The sequence below is a fragment of the Agelaius tricolor genome, unplaced genomic scaffold (genome assembly GCF_023055355.1).
Source record: "Agelaius tricolor isolate 1412-34295 unplaced genomic scaffold, bAgeTri1.0.p SCAF_54, whole genome shotgun sequence".
NCBI classification, from domain to species: domain Eukaryota; kingdom Metazoa; phylum Chordata; class Aves; order Passeriformes; family Icteridae; genus Agelaius; species Agelaius tricolor.
Window position 1 is genome coordinate 504,988 of NW_027269314.1, and position 17,612 is coordinate 522,599.

The 17,612-nt window shown below is 68.4% G+C and overlaps 3 protein-coding genes across 4 annotated transcripts; 2 read left to right on the forward strand and 1 right to left on the reverse strand.

Annotated features, from left to right (window-relative positions):
• Positions 1 to 271: 271 nt before the first annotated feature.
• Positions 272 to 5,711, forward strand: LOC139604673 (rho-related BTB domain-containing protein 2-like). Its single transcript, XM_071455873.1, is given in 10 exon segments — positions 272 to 544; positions 829 to 932; positions 2,245 to 2,430; positions 2,807 to 3,071; positions 3,073 to 3,604; positions 4,318 to 4,436; positions 4,684 to 4,834; positions 5,038 to 5,126; positions 5,206 to 5,311; positions 5,391 to 5,711. Coding segments are annotated over 10 exon segments (1,914 nt in total). The 5' UTR covers positions 272 to 352; the 3' UTR covers positions 5,561 to 5,711.
• Positions 5,712 to 7,248: 1,537 nt separating this feature from the next.
• Positions 7,249 to 13,514, reverse strand: WDR54 (WD repeat domain 54). Its single transcript, XM_071455891.1, has 10 exons — positions 13,413 to 13,514; positions 12,126 to 12,333; positions 11,176 to 11,238; positions 11,021 to 11,087; positions 10,304 to 10,360; positions 10,105 to 10,232; positions 9,270 to 9,370; positions 9,027 to 9,189; positions 8,262 to 8,336; positions 7,249 to 8,147 (listed from the first exon to the last, which is right to left on the reverse strand). Exons 1-10 carry the CDS (start codon positions 13,430 to 13,432, stop codon positions 8,016 to 8,018), a joined length of 1,014 nt encoding a protein of 337 aa, XP_071311992.1. The 5' UTR covers positions 13,433 to 13,514; the 3' UTR covers positions 7,249 to 8,015.
• Positions 12,935 to 16,507, forward strand: CUNH2orf81 (chromosome unknown C2orf81 homolog). 2 transcript variants are annotated; one of them, XM_071455875.1, is made up of 5 exons: positions 12,935 to 13,533; positions 14,589 to 14,807; positions 14,890 to 15,102; positions 15,182 to 15,388; positions 15,517 to 16,507. In XM_071455875.1, the coding sequence occupies exons 1-5, from the start codon at positions 13,525 to 13,527 to the stop codon at positions 16,489 to 16,491; spliced, it is 1,623 nt and encodes a 540-aa protein (XP_071311976.1). In that variant the 5' UTR covers positions 12,935 to 13,524; the 3' UTR covers positions 16,492 to 16,507. The 2 variants fall into 2 exon arrangements, with proteins under 2 accessions (XP_071311976.1, XP_071311975.1); XM_071455874.1 differs by lacking the exon at positions 12,935 to 13,533 and having other exon boundaries at positions 13,666 to 14,807.
• The last annotated feature ends 1,105 nt before the right edge of the window (positions 16,508 to 17,612 follow it).

The window sequence follows — 17,612 nt, forward strand, 5'->3', positions numbered from 1 at the left end:
TGGCCCCTCATTGGGGCGTGACCAATGACTCCGCCCAATGGGCGTGGCCTCCGCCGCGGGTGTGGGCGTGGCCCCGAGGGGGCTGAGCCGTCACGTGGCGTTGCGGCGCCCCCTGGCGGCGCTCCTTTGTCCGCGCGCGGGGCGGGGCCGCGGGGGGCGGGGCCAGGCGGGCGGTGCCGCGCTGGATTGGCGGGGCGGGGCGGGGCGGGGCGGGGCGTGCCGCTGAGGCGCGCGCTGATTGGCTGCTGGGCGGGGTGGGGCGGGGCGGGCGGGGCGGGGGTCGGTAACGGGCCGGGGCCGGGCGGGGGGCGCTGAGCGGGGCCGCTCCGCTGCCCGGGGCCCCCCGCGCCCCATGGACCCCGACGTGGATTACGAGCGGCCCAACGTCGAGACCATCAAGTGCGTCGTGGTTGGCGACAACGCCGTGGGCAAGACGCGGCTGATCTGCGCCCGCGCCTGCAACGCCACGCTGAGCCAGTACCGGCTGCTGGCCACACACGTGCCCACCGTGTGGGCCATCGACCAGTACCGCGTCTGCCAGGAGGTGAGGGCCGCGGGCACCGCCGGGCACCGAGCGAGCGGGGGAACGGCGGGAGGGGCGTTCCCGGGGGCACCGGGCACCGGGCATCGCCCGGCACGGAGGGGCACCGGGGCGGGGGGGTGGGGGACAAAAGGGGGTACCGAGCACCCGGGAGCAGTCGGTACCGCAAGGGACACCGAGGGGGGAACCGGGAGGGGGTAGCGGGGGCACACCGGGGTGGTCCCGGTGGTTCCGGGAGGGGCGGTCGGTGATGGTGCCGTTCCCGGTGCCGTTCCCGGTGCCGACAGGTGCTGGAGCGCTCCCGGGATGTGGTGGACGAGGTCAGCGTCTCCCTGCGCCTCTGGGACACCTTTGGGGACCACCATAAAGACCGGCGCTTCGCCTATGGCAGGTGGGACCGCGACCCGCCACCGGAACCCCACCCCCTACCGGCACCGCCACCGGCACCCCGAGACCCCCGCCGGCACCCCTGCTGCTGTCACCGGCACCCAGCCCCCACCCCCGGCACCCGAGCGCAAGCCCTGCCCATCCCGGGATGCACAGAGCCAAAGGAGCCCCTTGGGCTCCTGCCAGCGCCCGGGGAGCAGCTCTGGCACCCCAAACCCCATCCCCCTCCTTTGGGGACACACCTTTGGGGGCACCGTGACCCCAGCACTGCACCCCCCGCAGCCCCCGCCCCGAGCAGGGACCCGGCTGCTCGCGGCCCCTCCGGAGCTGTGGGTGGGGGGCGGCTCCAGGGGGGCTCTTGTGGTGCGGGAATCCTTTCGGGGGCGCTGAGCTGGCAGCAGGAGGGGCCCCCCCAGATCTCCCGTGGCCTCCCGGTTGTAAACAGCCGGTTCCCGTGGCCGCTGGCACGTCCGGGCTCTTATCGCCGCCGCCCCGCGCCAGCCCCGCGGCACCGCTAATCTCCCCGGGCCCGCCGGCAATGGGGGGGCTGGGGGGGGCCCTGTCCCCGTGGCTCGCGGTGGCCCCGGGGCTGGCCGGGGGCCCCGGGGGGGCCGGTGGCGGCTATCTTGGTCTGGGACACGGGCCCGGCTCCAGCGGCGCCTCCCGGTCACGTCCCGTCCCGGCACGGACTAAAAACAACCCGGGCCCGGGGCCACGCGGCTGCTCCGGGGACTTGGGGGTACTGGCACCCCCCTGTGTGTCCCTGGCACAGCCCCCCATGTCCCCTGGCACCCCCCACCACGTACCCTGGCACCCCCCCAGGTCCCCTGGCACCTTTCACTCCCTGGGATGGCAGCGGCCGCCCCACGCTGAGTGCTGGGCGGGACTGGGGACAGGAGGCGTGGAATGTCCCCGGTGCTGGGGCTGGCACCCACCCAAGCACCCCCCGTGGGTGCTCAGGAGCACCACGGGGCCCACCCGAGCTGGGGCAGCCCGTGGCTTGGCCGGCGGTGGGGACCCGAAGCCAGATCCCGTCGGGTCCCTCCTGTCCCCTGTCGCTGTCACGGGGCTCCCAGAGGCCCTGGAGTTCCCAGGGGATCTGTGGGATTCCCGTGCCTGTGGGGATCTGTGGGATTCCCGTGCCTGTGGGGCTCTCAGAGAGTCCTGAGGCTCCTGGGGGGTCCCAGGCTGGGGACAGCGTCCCGGGGCGGGGCTGGGACGCGGGTGCCGCCGGAGCTGGGCGTGTTTGGGGACGTGTTTGGGGACGCCGAGCGGCAGCGGGTGGCAGCGGGACAGCGCTGCCCTCGCCCCCGCAGGTCGGACGTGGTGGTGCTCTGCTTCTCACTGGCGAACCCCAACTCGCTGCGGCACGTGAAGACCATGTGGTACCCCGAGATCAAGCACTTCTGCCCGCGCACCCCCATCGTGCTGGTGGGCTGCCAGCTGGACCTGCGCTACGCCGACCTGGACGCCGTCAACCGCGCGCGCCGGCCGCTGGCCAAGTGAGCCCCCAGAGCGTCACCCCCAGCCCCGCGGGGACAGAGACACCTCAGTGTGTCATCACCAGTCCCATTAAAGTGGGGACCCCTCCCTGTGCTGCTATGGGGACCCCCAGTTTTGTCACCGCCCTGTTAGGGTGTGTCATCTCCCCACAGAATGGGGTCCCCTGTGGGTCAGGGCTTCTGACAGCACTTGTGGGGTGGAACCTCTGCCCTGCTCAGCACTCCTGGCTTGGGAGGTCCCCCTGGCACCCCCACAATGAGGGGCCACCCTCCCAGCACCCCCTGGCATGGCCATGAGACCTCCCAGCATCCTTGGAACGAGGAGGGGCTGCCCTGGACCCACTCCTCAGCCCCCACCCTGTCCGTCCCCCCCCAGGCCCATCAAGCCCTCGGACATCCTTCCACCGGAGCGGGGCCACGAGGTGGCCCAGGAGCTGGGGGTGCCGTACTACGAGACCAGCGTGGTGGCCCAGTTTGGTGTCAAGGACGTGTTTGACAACGCCATCCGCGCCGCGCTCGTGTCCCGCCGCCACCTGCAGTTCTGGAAGTCCCACCTGCGCAAGATGCAGCGGCCGCTGCTGCAGGCGCCCTTCCTGCCCCCCAAGCCCCCCCCGCCCCTCATCCAGGTGCCCGACGCCCCCCCGGGCCTGGGGGGGGGGCCCGGCCGCGCTGTTCCAGGCCCCGCTCTGCGCCGACGTCGTCTTCCAGCTGCAGGGCGGCCACCGCGTCTTCGCCCACCGCGTCTACCTGGCCACCGCCTGCTCCCGCTTCTACGACCTCTTCACGCTGGAGGAGCCGCCCGGCGAGGGGGACGGGGACACCCGTGACCTGTCATCGTGGGGCCGCGGCTTCCTGAGCCTGCGCTGGGAGGCAGTGGCCGACCCGGTGGCGGGGCGGGAGCGGCGGATGGCGGTGGTGGCCATGGACCGGGGCGTGCGGCCGGAGCCGCTGCGCGCCGTGCTGGAATATCTGTACACCGGGAAGCTGGAGAGGCCCCATGGAGACCTGAGGCAGGTGGGGGCTGTGGCAGAGCTGCTGGAGGTGTTCGACCTGCGCATGATGGTGGCCAACGAGCTCAACCAGGAGAGCTTCATGAACCAGGAGATCACCAAGGCCTTCCACGTGCGCCGCGCCAACCGCGTCAAGGAGTGCCTGGCCAAGGGCGTCTTTGCAGGTATAGGGGGTGGGGTGGGGGGCTGTGGGGACGGGAGGGTCACCACTGTCACCTCTAGATGGTGTCACCTTCTCGTGGTGCCAGGGGGGTCACGGGGCTATGGTCAGCCTGAGCCCCTTCCACCTCTTTGGAGGTCTTTGGAGTCTGGGGTCGTACCAGTCAGTCATGGAGGTGCTGCTGGGGTGGAGTGGCAGTTCAGGGTGGTGGCCAAGGGTTTCTTGTCCCCAAGGCAGTGGTGTCCCCATGGATGGGGTGTCCAAGGGATGGTTGTCCCCAAGGCTGTGGTGTCTCCATGGAAAGGGTGTCCAAGGGTTTCTTGTCCCCAAGGCAGTGGTGTCTCCATGGAAAGGGTGTCCAAAGGTTTCTTGTCCCCAAGGCAGTGGTGTCTCCATGGAAAGGGTGTCCAAAGGTTTCTTGTCCCCAAGGCAGTGGTGTCCCCGTGGAAAGGGTGTCCAAGGGTTTCTTGTCCCCAAGGCAGTGATGTCTCCATGAAAGTGGTGTCCAAGGGTTTCTTGTCCCCAAGGCTGTGGTGTCTAAGGGGTGGCTGTCCCCATCGAAGGGTGTCCAAGGGATTCTTGTCCTCTTGACAGTGGTGGTCAATGAGTGGCTGTCCCTGGGCTGCAGTGTCCCAGGGGTGGCTGCCCCTGGTCTGAGGGGCACAAGGGATATCTGGGGGGTGGCTGTGTCCCCTCCTGAGCTGTCCCTGTCCCCAGACGTGGTGTTCCTCGTGGATGACGGCGCGGTGCCGGCGCACAAGCCGCTGCTCATCGCCGGCTGTGACTGGATGAGGGCCATGTTCCGCGGGGGCTTCCGCGAGAGCTACGCCAGCGAGGTGGGGACCAGGGGGGACCTGTGGTTCCGGGGGACAGGGCGGGCATTTTGGTCGGGGTCAGGGGGCTGCTCAGAGCCCCAGGCCCAGGGACACGTGTGTCCTGGTTCCCTCTTGCACAGGGAGCTGTGCTGGGTTGTGGGGGCTTCTCCAGGGCTGTGCCAGCTCAGGCACTGCCAGGAGGGTCCCCTTTTGCCCCAACCCCCTTTAGGGGTCGCTCTAAGCTCCTCCCAACCCCCCGATCCCACAGGTGTCGCTGCCCGGCACCAACTGCGCCTGCCTCCGCGCCGTCCTCGACTTCCTCTACACCGGGGTCTTCACCCCCACGCCCGACCTGGACGCCATGGAGCTGCTGATCCTCACGGACCGGCTGTGCCTGCCGCGCCTGCAGGCGCTCACCGGTGAGCCCCGCCCCGCTTCCCCCGGTATCCCCCCGCGCCCCCGCGGTCCCTGACGTCACCTGCCAATACCCCGCTGCCGCCGCGGGGACGGATCGATCGTCCCCGTGTGTCACTCGCTGTCCTTATGTAAGCACGGGGGGCCCCGGGGGGGCCCGTCCCCCGTGTGTGACCCCCCCTGAGCCCCCGTTTCCCCCCCTTTCCAGAGCAATACGCCGTGGATGAGCTGCTCCGGGCCTTCATGCAGCGCGTGGAGATCGACGAGCAGGTCATCATCTACCTGGAGATGACGCAGGTATGGGGGGGCTGGAGACCCCCGGGGGGGGCACAGAGACTCCCAGGTGATGGGGTGACCCCCCCAAATCCCTTCCCAGTTCCACAACGCCCGGCAGCTGGCGGCGTGGTGCCTGCACTACATCTGCACCAACTACAACCGCGTGTGCCGCCGCTTCCCCCGCGAGATGAAGTTCATGTCCCCAGGTACGGAGAGGGTGAGCGGGGGGCATGGGGAGGGCAGCGGGTCCCCGGCCGTGCCCTGAGCCCCGGGATGTCCCCGCAGAGAACCAGGCGCATTTCGAGCGGCACCGCTGGCCCCCGGTGTGGTACCTGAAGGAGGAGGATCTGTACCTGCGCTCCAAGAAGGAGCGGGAGCGCGAGGAGCAGCTGCAGCGCAAGCAGCACCCCCGCAGCAAGTGGTGCTTCTGGAGACCCTCACCCCCCGTGTCCTGAGCGAGGGGGCTCGGGGAGGGGACCCCCGTGTGGGGCTGGGGGGCTCGGGAGGGCTGGGAGCCCCTGTGCTGAGCAGGGGGTTCGGCCCTGGGGTCCCCGTGCAGGGTGAGGGGGCTCAGCTGGGCTGGGGGTCCCTGTGGTGAGTGGGGGGCTCGGGGCTGGGGGGGCTTGGCTGGGCTGGGGGTCTCTGTGCTGGGCTGGGGGCTCAGGCCCCGAGACCCCCACATTTGACTTGGGGGGCTCAGCTGGGCTGGGGGTCCCTGTGTGGAGTGAGGGCCATTGGCCTGGGGCTTTTATAAAGGGCTGGGGGGCTCCTCTGGGCTGGGGGTCCCTGTGCTGAGGGGGGGCTTGGGCCCAGGGCTCCCATGAAGGGCTGGGGGTCCCTGTGCTGGGCTGAGGGCTTGGGACCCCCACCCTCAGCCCCAGGGACCCCACACTCAACAGAGGGGTTGGCCCAGGACCCCCCCTGCCCCGGGCTGTGGCTCTCAGCCCTGGGACCCCTCCCCACCACTGAACCAGGGGGCTTGGCCGGGGTGGGGGTCCCCAAGGGCTTGTTTACCCCCCCTCCCCGGCTGTTTACAGGCTCTGCCGGGTCGCAGCCCCCCGGTCCCACCGTGCCTTTCCCCGGTGAGGGGGGGGGGGCCGTGCTGAGCCCCCTCCCCCCGGCAGGGCCCCCCCACCCAGCAGGGCCGCGGCCATCGCTGGTGCTACCTCTGACCGAGCAGTATTTGGGGCTGGGGTGCGCGGGGAGCGGGGGCTCTGCCGCTCCCCCTTTCTTTTCTGGGGGGTCCCCACCCCCGTAGGGCTCTCTGGTGCTGTATTTTCTCCCCTCCTCCCTCAGCGTGGGGCGGGGGGGGCCAAGCTGTGAGCAGGGCGGGCTGGGTGGGTGGGTGGGCGCGGGGAGGGGTCCCTGGGTGCTTGTGTGGCTGCGAGAGCCCCCGGCTCATCTCTGTGCCTTGGACTGGGGGGGGGGATCATTGTCCCTGTCCCGAGGGCGTGGTGGCATTGTCGCTGTCCCCGGGATGTGTCCCCACCCCGGAGTGAGGGGGGGAGCACCGTGCCCGCCCCCGGGCTGAACTGCACAACCATTTTTACACTTTTTTACCCCAGGAGCACAGCGGGGCCGCCCCCACCCCGGCCTCGGGGCCCTACCCGGCCCGGAGCGGGGCCCCCCACCTCAGCAGCGGCTGTTTTAACCTTTAATAAAGCTTTTTGTAACGGAGCTGGACTCTGCTGGGCCCCCCAAAACCCTGCAGGGCCCCCCCAGACCCTGCTGGGCCCCCCTAAACCCTGCAGGGCCTCCCCTAAACCCTGCTAGGCCCCCTAAACCCTGCTGGGCCCCCCCAAACCCTGCTAGGCCTCCCAAACCCTGCTGGGCCTCCCAAACCCTGCTGGGCCCTGCCAACCCTGCAGGGCTCCCCCAAACCCTGCTGGGCCCCCCCAGACCCTGCTGGGCCTCTCCAATCCCTGCAGGGCCCCCCCAAACCCTGCTGGGCCTCCCAAACCCTGCTGGGCCCCCCCAAACCCTGCCGGGCCCCCCCAAACCCTGCAGGGCCCCCCCAAACCCTGCAGAGCCCCCCAATACACGAGCCCTCCCCCCAGGAAGGAGTGACACGGGGGGGGCTTCACTGGGGTGTATTTACTGGGGGGAGGGGAACAGAAATGGGGGGACACGAGTGGGACCTTCAGGGTGGGGGGGTCCCCGGCACGGCAGGGGGGGTGGGGTGGGCTTGGGGGGTTCCCCTCACCTCAGGGCCTGTCCCAGGCTGAGCCCCCCCAGCTCCAGGGCTGGGCCCCCCCATTCCCCCCTCCCTGGGAGCAGAGCTTGGGGTCACCTCAGCTCCCGTGGGGGGGGTCAAGAACAGTCAAGGCTGGAGGGGACCCAGGGATGTCCCTGGGGTCCCGCTGCAGCTGCTGCTGCCGTTTCCAGCCCCGCAGCACAGCTGGGGCCTCAAACATCTGGCCCGTGGCCATGGGACTGCAGCATCCCATGGGGATTTGGGATCCCGGGGGGTTGGGATGCAGGATGCCCCAGGTCCCCCATGTCCTCCTCCTGGCCTCCCTCCCCCATTTTTTCCCCTCCCCAGGAGCTGTGCCCGGCAGATGCTGCACGCTGGGACGCTGGGCCGGGCTCTCGGGCCGGAGCAGCAGGTAGCACAGGTTTCCCGGGATCCTCCCGTCTGAGCCGGCTCCGTTCCCAGCCACGCCACCCTCCGGGAAGGGCGGGAGGCCACGGGAGGATCCCGGAGCCGGTGGGAGCCATGGGAGGATCCCCTCGGGGCTGCTGGAGCCGCTCCCAGCCCTCGGGAGGGCTTGGGGCAGGGGAGGATCCCGGCCGGAGCTGCAGGGAGGGGGGGATCTGTGCTCAGCCCTCACCCAGGGGGAGCGTCCCGGCATTCCCGGTGGATTGTCCCGGCCTTCCCGGCGTTGCCGTTATCCCGGCAGCAGCCGCGGCTCAGGCGGGGCCGTAGCAGAGGATCTCGCTCAGGTCGTAGCCGGTGACAGCGAAGGTGTCCCCGGCGGGGTCGCAGAAGCGGGCGCCGCACACCTGAGTGTCTGTCACACACTCGGCGTGGCAGTGCTGCACCTGCGGGGCGGCGGAGCCAACTCCAACCCGAGTTCCAGGATTCCCACAGCTCCAAGGGCCACGTCCCTGTCCCCGTGGAGCAGCCCCGTGTCCCTGTCCCAAGCCCGGACTGACCTCGATGTCATCGGTGTCTGGGTTCCTGCTGAGCTTCCAGACGTGGACAAAGGAATCCTCTGCACCCGACAGCAGCTGCCAGGGGAGCAGGGGGACAGTGGGGACACCACGGAGGTGGCAGTGCCACTGGCAGGGTGGGACACTGGGGCGGGATATCAGGGTGGGAGTTCAGGGTGGAATGCCAGGTGGGATGTGGGGTGGATGGGGTGAAGGTTGGGATTTCAGGCTGGAATTCAAAGTGGGATGTCAGGTTGGAACACCACGTTGGAATGCCAGGTTGGGATTTCAGGCTGGAATTCAAGGTGGGATGTCAGGTTGAGATTTCAGGCTGGAATGCCAGGGTGGGATTTCAGACTGGAATTAAAGGTGGGATGCCAGGTTGGGATTTCAGGTTGGAACACCAGGTTGGAATACCAGGTTGGGATTTCAGGTTGGAATTCAAAGTGGGATGCCAGGCTGGGATTTGAGGTTGGAATTTCAGGTTGGAATGCCAGGTGGGATGCCAGGTTGGGATTTCAGACTGGAATGCCCGGTTGGAATGCCAGGGTGGGATTTCAGGCTGGAATGCCAGATTGGGATTTCATGTTGGAATGCCAGGTTGGGATTTCAGACTGGAATTCAAAGTGGGATGCCAGGCTGGCATTTCAGGTTGGAATGCCAGGTGGATGTCAGTGTGGGATACTGGGCAGGCTGGGATACTGGGCAGGATGCCAGCATGGGATGCTGAGTGTGCCCCCAGCTGTGCCCCCAGCTGTGCCCCCGTACCTTGCCGGTGAGCGGTGCCAGGTCGAGCGCGTAGATCCAGCGGGCGTGGGCGCTGACCTGGGCGCGGATCCGCCCCGAGGCCGCCTCCCAGAGCCGGATCTGCCCGTTCCCATAGCCCGCGGCCACGATCCCGTTCCACAGCGCCACCGAGGAGCACGTGCAGCTGGACACAGGGCCACGTGTCACCACCGCAGGGGTGTCCCCTCCTCGTCTCCAACACCCCGCGGCATCGCCGGCGCTCACCCAGATCCCGGGATCTTCCCGAGCAGCGTGAACTCCTCCCCGCTGCTCCACAGGCACAGCGTCCCGGAGTCATCGGCTGTCACCAGGTCCCCAGCCCCGTCCTGTGGGGAGAGGTGGCTCAGGGACACCGGGCAGTGTCCCCAGCTCCGGGGTGGCACTGTCCCACGGGCACCGGGACAAGCCGGGACAGCTCCTCAAGCGCTGACGGGTCCCGGCCGGGAGCGGGGCCGGCAGCGCCCGGGGGCGGCTCCGTTGGAACTCGTCCGGCCCTGCCCACGCGGCCACACCAGGGTGGATTTCGAGGAAGGATCAGGGCACCCCTCCCTCCCTCCCTCCCTCCGTGAGGATTCCCGGCTCCTCCCGGCCCTGGGAATGCCCCAGTACAGCCCTGGGAACCCTGGGAGCAAAGCCCGGGGTTGGCAGTGGGAGGTGACACAAGAGCTCCGTGTCCCCACGGTGACACGGCAGCTCGGGAATGGCATCTGGGGGATGAATTCCTTGGGGATCCCAGAGCAAGGAAAGTTCAGTGACTCATCAGGGAAAGTGCTGAGTGGGAGGAAACTGGCTGGTGAGTCTGCAGGGACCTGCCCTGGGAGCTTCCAGGAGGTTGCAGGAGAGATGGGAGGGATTTGGGACAAAGGATGGCGTGACAGGACACAGGGAACGGCTTCTCACTGGAGAAGGGGAAATTTGGGTGGGATTTTGGGAAGAAATCCTTCCCTGTGAGGGTGTGGCTGCCCCTGGATCCCTGGAAGTGTCCAAGGCCAGGCTGGAGCCACCTGGGGCAGTGGAAGATGTCCCTGATGAGATTTAGGGTCCCCCTCTCCCCCCATACCGGGGCCTGGCCCTGCTCGGCCGCGATGTCGGTGATGGGATCCCGGTGCTGCTCCAGGACCTCGCTCAGCGTCACGTTGGTCCCTTTTGGGGGGATGTCAAACACCAGCACGGCCCCAAAGGATGTCCCTGTGGGTCAGGGGGGTCAGCAGGGGCTGGGCCAGCCCAGGGCCACCACCCTGCCCACGCCCTGGGCTCACCCACGCAGATGAAGCGGCCGCCGGCAGCGGCGATGCCTCGGGCAAACACGGAATGTGCTGGAAGGGAAGGGAAAGGTTTGTGTCACCCTGGGACAGGAACTGGGGAAGGGAACAGGTTTGTGTCACCCTGGGACAGGAACTGGGGAAGGGAACAGGTTTGTGTCACCCTGGGACAGGAACTGGGGAAGGGAACAGGTTTGGAACAGGAATTGGGGAAGGGAACAGGTTTGTGTCACTGTGGGACAGGAACTGGGGAAGGGAACAGGTCTGGGACAGGAATTGGGGGTCACACCCCAGTCCTGGCACAGGTTTGGGCCTGTCACAAGAAGATCTTGAGGTGTTGGTGTGCAGGAGGTGGGGAAGGGGCTCAGCCTGGAGAAAAGGGGGATCAGGGGCCATGGGAAATGGATTTGTAGCAAAGTTTTAAGGTTTGACAGAAGGGTTGGATAAATGGGGACCTTGTGGCTCTGCACAACTCAAGAGGAGGGGACAACCAGGGAACAGGGACAGATGAGAGGGAACAGCCCCAAGCTGTGCCAGGGGAGGTTTAGGTTGGATATTGACAAAATTCCTTCCTGGAAAGGGCTGGAATTCCCACCCTGGCAGGGGTGGAGTGCCCTTCCCTGGGGGGATGGATCCCCCAGCCCTGTGCAGGTGGCACTTGGGGACAGGGTCAGAGGAGGCCTGGGCAGGGCTGGGGGCTCGGGGGGGATTCACCTGCCGGGAGCTCCGGGACATCCAGGGCATGCCAGAACACCATGGTGGAGCCATCAGCATCGTACATCTGCCATGGAGGGACAGCTGGGACACTCTGGGGGGACAGGGGGACCCCCAGTGCCCCCCAGTGCCCCCCAGGACCCCCCAGGCCTCACCTGCACCCCGCGCTGGGATGTGAGCACCAGCAGCACCCGCGATGGGAGCTCGCACCATGTGGCCTGTGGGGACACGGAGGGGACACTGAGGGACCCCCCTGTCCCTCCTGGGGACACTGAGGGACCCTGCTGTCCCCTCTGGGAACACTGAGGGACCCCCCTGTCCCCTCTAGGGACACTGAGGGACCCCCCTGTCCCCTCTGGAGACACTGAGGGACCCCCCTGTCCCTCCTGGGGACACTGAGGGACCCCCCTGTCCCCTCCTGGGCCAGCACCCCCAAAACATCCCTCCAACCCCACCTCTTGGGGGTCTTCCCCTGGAGAATCCCCAAAATCCCCTCCTGGGGAAACCTCTCAAATCCTCCTCCAGGAGAACCCCAAACTCCCACCCCTGGATCAGGAACCCCCAAATCTCCTCCTGGAGCACCCCAAACCCTTCCTCCTGGAACAGGAGCTCCAAAATCTCCTCCTGGAGCTCCCCAAACTTCTCCTCCTGGAACAGGAGCCCCCAAATCTCCTCCTGGAGCCCCTCAAGCTCCTACCCCTGGAAAAGGAGCCCCCAAGCCCTTCCCAGAGGCCCCCAAACTCCTCCTCCTAGATCAGGAACCCCCAAATCTCCTCCTGGAGCCCCCCAAACCCTTTCTCCTCTAACAAGAGCCCCCCAGTCTCCTCCTGGACCCCCCCAGCCCCTCTCCCAGGCTGCAGTCCCCCCAAATTCCCCCAGACCCCTCAGGGGGCTCCTTTCCCCTCCCCACACTCTGGACCCCACAGAATCCTGAACCCCCCGCCCCATTTCAGCGCCAGGGCTGTGACAGGACCCCCCCCACAGTGCCAGGGAGGTGCCAGGGCTGTGACAGGACCCCCCCCCAGTGCCAGGGAGGTGCCAGGGCCGGGTGCCACCCCCTGCCCGCTGCCAGCAGGACCCGGCCCGGGCTGTCCCCGTCCCTCACCTGGGTCAGCAGGGGGGTGCTGAGGGCAGAGCCCCCTCCCCTGGCCTGCAGCTGCCGCGGGGGCCCCTCGCTGGCCAGCAGGCTGAGGCTGGAGCCGTGCACGGCCCCGAAGGCGGGGGCGCGGCTGGGCGGGCACAGCACAGCCAGGTTGTTGTACAGGGCAGAGCTGCTGCTCCGCAGAGCCAGGCTCCGCTCCCGCCGGTACGGCCTGCGGGCAAACCGGGGCTGCCAGGACCGGGGGGCACAGCCGGGGGGGTGCCAGGACCGGGGGGCACAGCCGGGGGGGGTGCCAGGGCCGGGGGGCACAGCCAGAGGGGTTTGGGGCAGATTCTGGGGGAGCTGGAGTGGATCTGAGGGGTGGGGAGGGAATAGAAAGGGAATGGGGGAGGATTCAAGAGGGGCAGGGATGGGGCTGGTATGGGGCTGGTGATGGGTTCAGATGGGGAGGGGCAGATCCAGGGGGCTGGGGGCAAATCCAAGTGGGGCTGGGGCAGATCAAGGGGAGAGAGGAGCAGATCCAGGGGGCTGGGGGCAGATCCAGGGGGGTTCCAGGAGCTCCAGGGGGCTGGGGGGGTAGGTCCAGGGGAGGGGTGGGGGCAGATCCAGGGGGCTGGGGGCAGATCCAAGTGGGGATGGGGCAGATCAACGGGAGAGAGGGGCAGATCCAGGGGGCTGGGGGTAGGTCCAGGGGAGGGAGGGGCAGATCCAGAGGAGCAAGGGGCAGATCCAGGGGGTCTGGGGGCAGATCCCGGGGGTCTGGGGGCAGATCCACCCCTCTCCCCTCCCAGCGCCCCCCACAACCCCCGGCCTAATCTCCTGTGCCAGGGACCCCAGCCCAGCCCCACCTCACGGACCCCCCGCCCTTCCCGAGCCCTTCCCGAGCTCCCCGCCCTGCCCGTCCCGCCCTCCCCGAGGCCCGTTCCCCCGCGGTTCCCTTCAGCTCCCCCCGGTTCCCCTCAGTGCCCCCCTGGTTCCCCTCAGTGCCCCCCGGTTCCCCTCAGTGCCCCCGGTTCCCCTCAGTTTCCCCTCAGCGCCCCCCGGTACCCCCGGTTCCCCTTCAGCCCCCCTCGGTTCCCCTCAGTGCCCCCCGGTTCCCCTCAGTGCCCCCGGTTCCCCTCAGTTTCCCCTCAGCGCCCCCCGGTACCCCCGGTTCCCCTTCAGCCCCCCTCGGTTCCCCTCAGTGCCCCCCGGTTCCCCTCAGTGCCCCCGGTTCCCCTCAGTTTCCCCTCAGCGCCCCCGGGTTCCCCCCGGGTTCCCTCCGGTTTCCCCCCCCCCCTCCCCGCTCACACGGCGCTTGCCGCCGCCATGGAGACGCGTCGCAGCGTGATGACACAAGGGCGGGCGGCGCACGGTGATTACGTCACGTTGCCGTGGAGCCCGGGACGCCAAAGGGGCGGAGATGGCCGAGGTGGGACTGGGAGGGACTGGGAGAACTGGGAGGGACTGGGAGGGACTGGGAGAGACTGGGAGAGCTGGGAGGGACTGGGAGAGCTGGGAGGGACTGGGAGAGACTGGGAGGGACTGGGAGGGACTGGGAGGCGGCGGAGCGGGGCAGATGGGGCGGGGGATGGCTGGGAGGGTATGGGGGATGTGGGGTGTTGGGGTGTACTGGGATATACTGGGGTATACTGGGGTGTACTGGGGTGTACTGGGATGAGCTGGGGAGCCGTGCTGTGGTGGGCTGGGAGGTACTGGGCTAAACTGGGATGCACTGGAATGTACTGAGCTGTACTGGGATGTACTGGGATGCCCTGGGATGCACTGGGATGTACTGGGCTATACTGGGATGAGCCAGGATGTACTGGGAAGCCATGCTGAGGTGGACTGGGAGGTACTGAGCTGTACTGGGATGAGCTGGGGGTCCATGCTGGGGTGGGCTTGGAGGTACTGGGCTATACTGGGCTATACTGGGATTTACTGAGCTATACTGGGATGTACTGGACTATACTGGGGAGCCATGCTGAGGTGGGCTGAGAGGTACTGGGCTATACTGGAGCGTACTGAGATGAACTGGGATGCACTGGGCTATACTGGGGTGTACTGGGATGAGCTGGGGGGCCATGCTGGGGTGGGCTGGGAGGTACTGGTCTATACTGGGATGTACTGGGCTGTACTGGGATGAACTGGAGGGCCATGCTGAGGTGGGCTGGGAGGTACTGGACCATACTGGGATGAGCTGCAATGTACTGGGATGAGCTGAGGGGCCGCGCTGGTCTGTGTGGCGGTGCACTAGTCCATACTGGGGCGCACTGGGCTGCGTGGCGGTGTACTGGTCCATACTGGGACACGCTGGGCTGCGTGGCTGTGTACTGGTCCATACTGGGACACGCTGGGCTGCGTGGCTGTGTACTGGTCCATACTGGGACACGCTGGGCTGCGTGGCAGTGCACTGGTCCATACTGGGGTGCACTGGGCCGTTCCCGCGGGGGCAGCGGGAGCTGTGCGTGTCTCTGTCCGGAGCAGAAGGGGAAATCCCGCGGGGCCGGCACCAGATCGAAGCAGGACAAGCCCCGAGCGCAGCCCCGGCAGTCCAAGAGGGGCTCCCCCAGGAGCTCCGGGCGCACCTCGATCCAGCCCAGCCCGTCCCCGGAGCCCCTGGAGCCGCTGGATGTGGAGCCCATCCTGGACGAGCTCCTGGAGCGGGTCCTGACCGAGGTCGCGCTGGCAGCCGTGGCTCGGCAGGTGAGAGACCCCCCCTCCCCTAATTTGGGGAGGTTTTGGGGGGGTGGGAGGTGCGGGCGGGGTCTCAGCGCTGTGTCCCCAGCGGGTGCCGTTCGCGGTGGCGCGGGCGCGGGATGCCATCCTGTTTGTCGCCGAGTGGCGCTTCCTGGTGCGGGATGAAAAAGTCCCGGAGCCTGAGGGGGACCCGGAGCCCGAGCGGGACGGGGTCTGGAAGGAGGACGAGGAGCCCCCGGCCGGCATCTGGGACTCGTGGACACCGGGCGTTGTCGCCGTCGCCTCTCCGCCCTCGGAAGAGGTGAGAGGTTCCCCGGGCCCCCGGAGCCCACCCGGGCCGTGGGATGGCGGTGTCACCGCACCGGGTCCCCTCTGTCCAGCTCTCGTCCGAGGAGCTCTCCGAGGCAGAAGAGGCTCAAAGTCCGCCCGTGGGTCCCGGTGAGGTTCCCGCCGCTGCTCCCGCCGTGGGTTTCCCTCGGCCCCGCGGTCCGTTCCCATCCGGGGCTCGCCCGGTGACAGCCAAAGGTCCCCTCGGCCGCGACACCGCCGCTGCTCCCGCCGGGGGTGTCCCTCTGTCCCCGGGCCAGGTGAGACGTGCCCCGAGCCCCCCTCCCCGAGACCCCTCGGGCTGAGTCCCAGCGGCTCCGTGCTGTCACCCACGGGGTGGGGACCCGACCCCCTCACCCACACCGGGTCCCTTTGCCCGCCGTGCCAGTCCCGGTCCGCAGCCGCCGCCGCCGCTCCTCCCGTTCAGCCTCCCGTGCCGCGGCCGCCGCCCCGCCCGAAGCCGCCCAGCGCTGCCCAGCCCCGCGAGCGGGGCCGCCGCCTCTCCCGGTCCCCCGAGAGGAGGCGCCCACCCTCCCGAGCCCCCGGGAGGCGCCGCCAACCCTCGCGGCCCCCGCAGCCCCGGGCGGCCCCGCCGGAGGCGCCGCCGCCCCCGGTTCCGCCGCCGGTCGCGCCCCCGGTTCCGCCGCCGGTCGCGCCCCCGGTTCCGCCGCCGGTCGCGCCCCCGGAGCCCGCAGCGCCGGCAGCACCGGAGCCCCGCGAGCAAGAGGCACCGCCGCCATCATCATCCTCCCGCTCCAGCGCGGGGTCCGTCCATCCGCGCAGACTCTCCCACAGCCCCGGCGTGCCCCGGCTCGGTGCCCGGCGCGGTGCCGCCCGCTGGGTGCTGCCCGAGGTGAAGGTGCTGGACGTGAGCACCGAGGCCGAGCGGCCGCGCTTGGGAGCATCGCGGACCCGGTTACCCCTGCCGGGATCCCTCGTGCAGGTGATCCCGGCGACCGCCAGGGCCGCCAGGGCCGAGCCGCAGCTCTGCGACCCCTGGCTGGCCTCGGTGCGCCTGGCTCCCGGTGTCACCGTGCGCTGGGGACGCTGCGAGCGGCGCGGGCCCGCCCTGGCGGGGCACGGCGGGGACGAGCAGGGGGACGAGGCGCTGAGGAGGGCGGAGAAGGACCTGAAACCCATCCTGCCCTACCCGGAGTGCCGGCTCTCGGAGTACGGAGAGGCGGAGGAGTGGCAGGACAGCCCGCTGGAAACGGAGCGGCTCCCGGAGCTGCCCCTCCCGGCGCCCGGCCCCGCTCTGGGGGGATCCCTGTCACCCCGAGTGTCGCCGGTGCAGTGGCTGGAACCGGCCGTGGCCTCGGGGGACCCTCCTGGAGATCGGGGATCTTTTAATAATATAAAATAGTAAAATAAAAAAACTACTAAAATGAGTTTTGCGGAGCCCACGGTGCCACCAGTGCCCGCACCCGCACGTTGCTGGTCCCCGCAACCTCTTTGTCCCCAAATGAGAGATAAGGGCGATGCGACAGGGTGACACGCGTGGCTTCGGCCCCGGAGATCCCGTCCTGGGGAACGGGGACGGGACGGGACAGGCAGAGGCCGCCCGGAGCCTCCTCCGCCTTCCCGGGAGCTCCGGGCGCAGCTCGGGGTCCCTCGCTGGGACTGTCCCCGCCCTGGGCCATCCCACAGGGACCAGCCCTGGAGTGTCCCCGCACTGCCCGAAGGGGACTTCGGGGGACATCGCCCCTCCTCGCAGCCGCCCCGGGGTTGCAGAGAGTCCGAAGTGGCGCGGGCGAGCAGCCCCGGGGTGGCACCGGGGACACTGAGGTGGCACCGAGGACAGCGGTGTGACACAGGGAGCTTTACATGTCCCCCGAGTGGCATTCATGGAGACCCTCATTGGCATATTCGTGGGCGTGGTTTCAGCTCATTAGCATGAGGTGCGATACCAGGCGTGGTTTTCTGTTCCTTTTCGGCACCAGGTGAGGCCTCGGGCGTGGATTTTGGTTCCTCATTAGAAGATGATAGAGTGGGCGTGGCCTTCAGTTCCTAATTAGCGTCAGAGTGCTTTCACGACTTAATTCAGCGCTCATCGAGGGTCCAACCTGGCGACCCTACAAAACAGGATCCCCCATCCTATTTGTGACCCCGTTTTTTGCGCTGGTACAACTCCTCCCGCGTTACTCAACAGTACAGAGGAACATTCCTCCCGCGTTACTCAACACCGTAGGAACGTGTCGGGTCCAGCCTGGCATAAACTATTGGTGGAGAAAAAAAAAGCCCAGGTGTTTTTACAGCACCACAGGGTATTAAGAGCAATAAAAGAGGTGTAATTTCCCGGTAGGGTGGCACTGGGGACAACGGAGTGGCACAGGGGACACGTGCCTCACCTTCCTGCCTGCTCCAGCCACTCTGCTGTCCCCCCTCGGCTCCCAGCGGCTCACGGAGCAGAGGGACTCGTGCCGTGCCGTGCCGTGCCGTGCCACCGGCCGGGCAAAGGTCCCGCTGTGACCTCTGTCCCCAGCG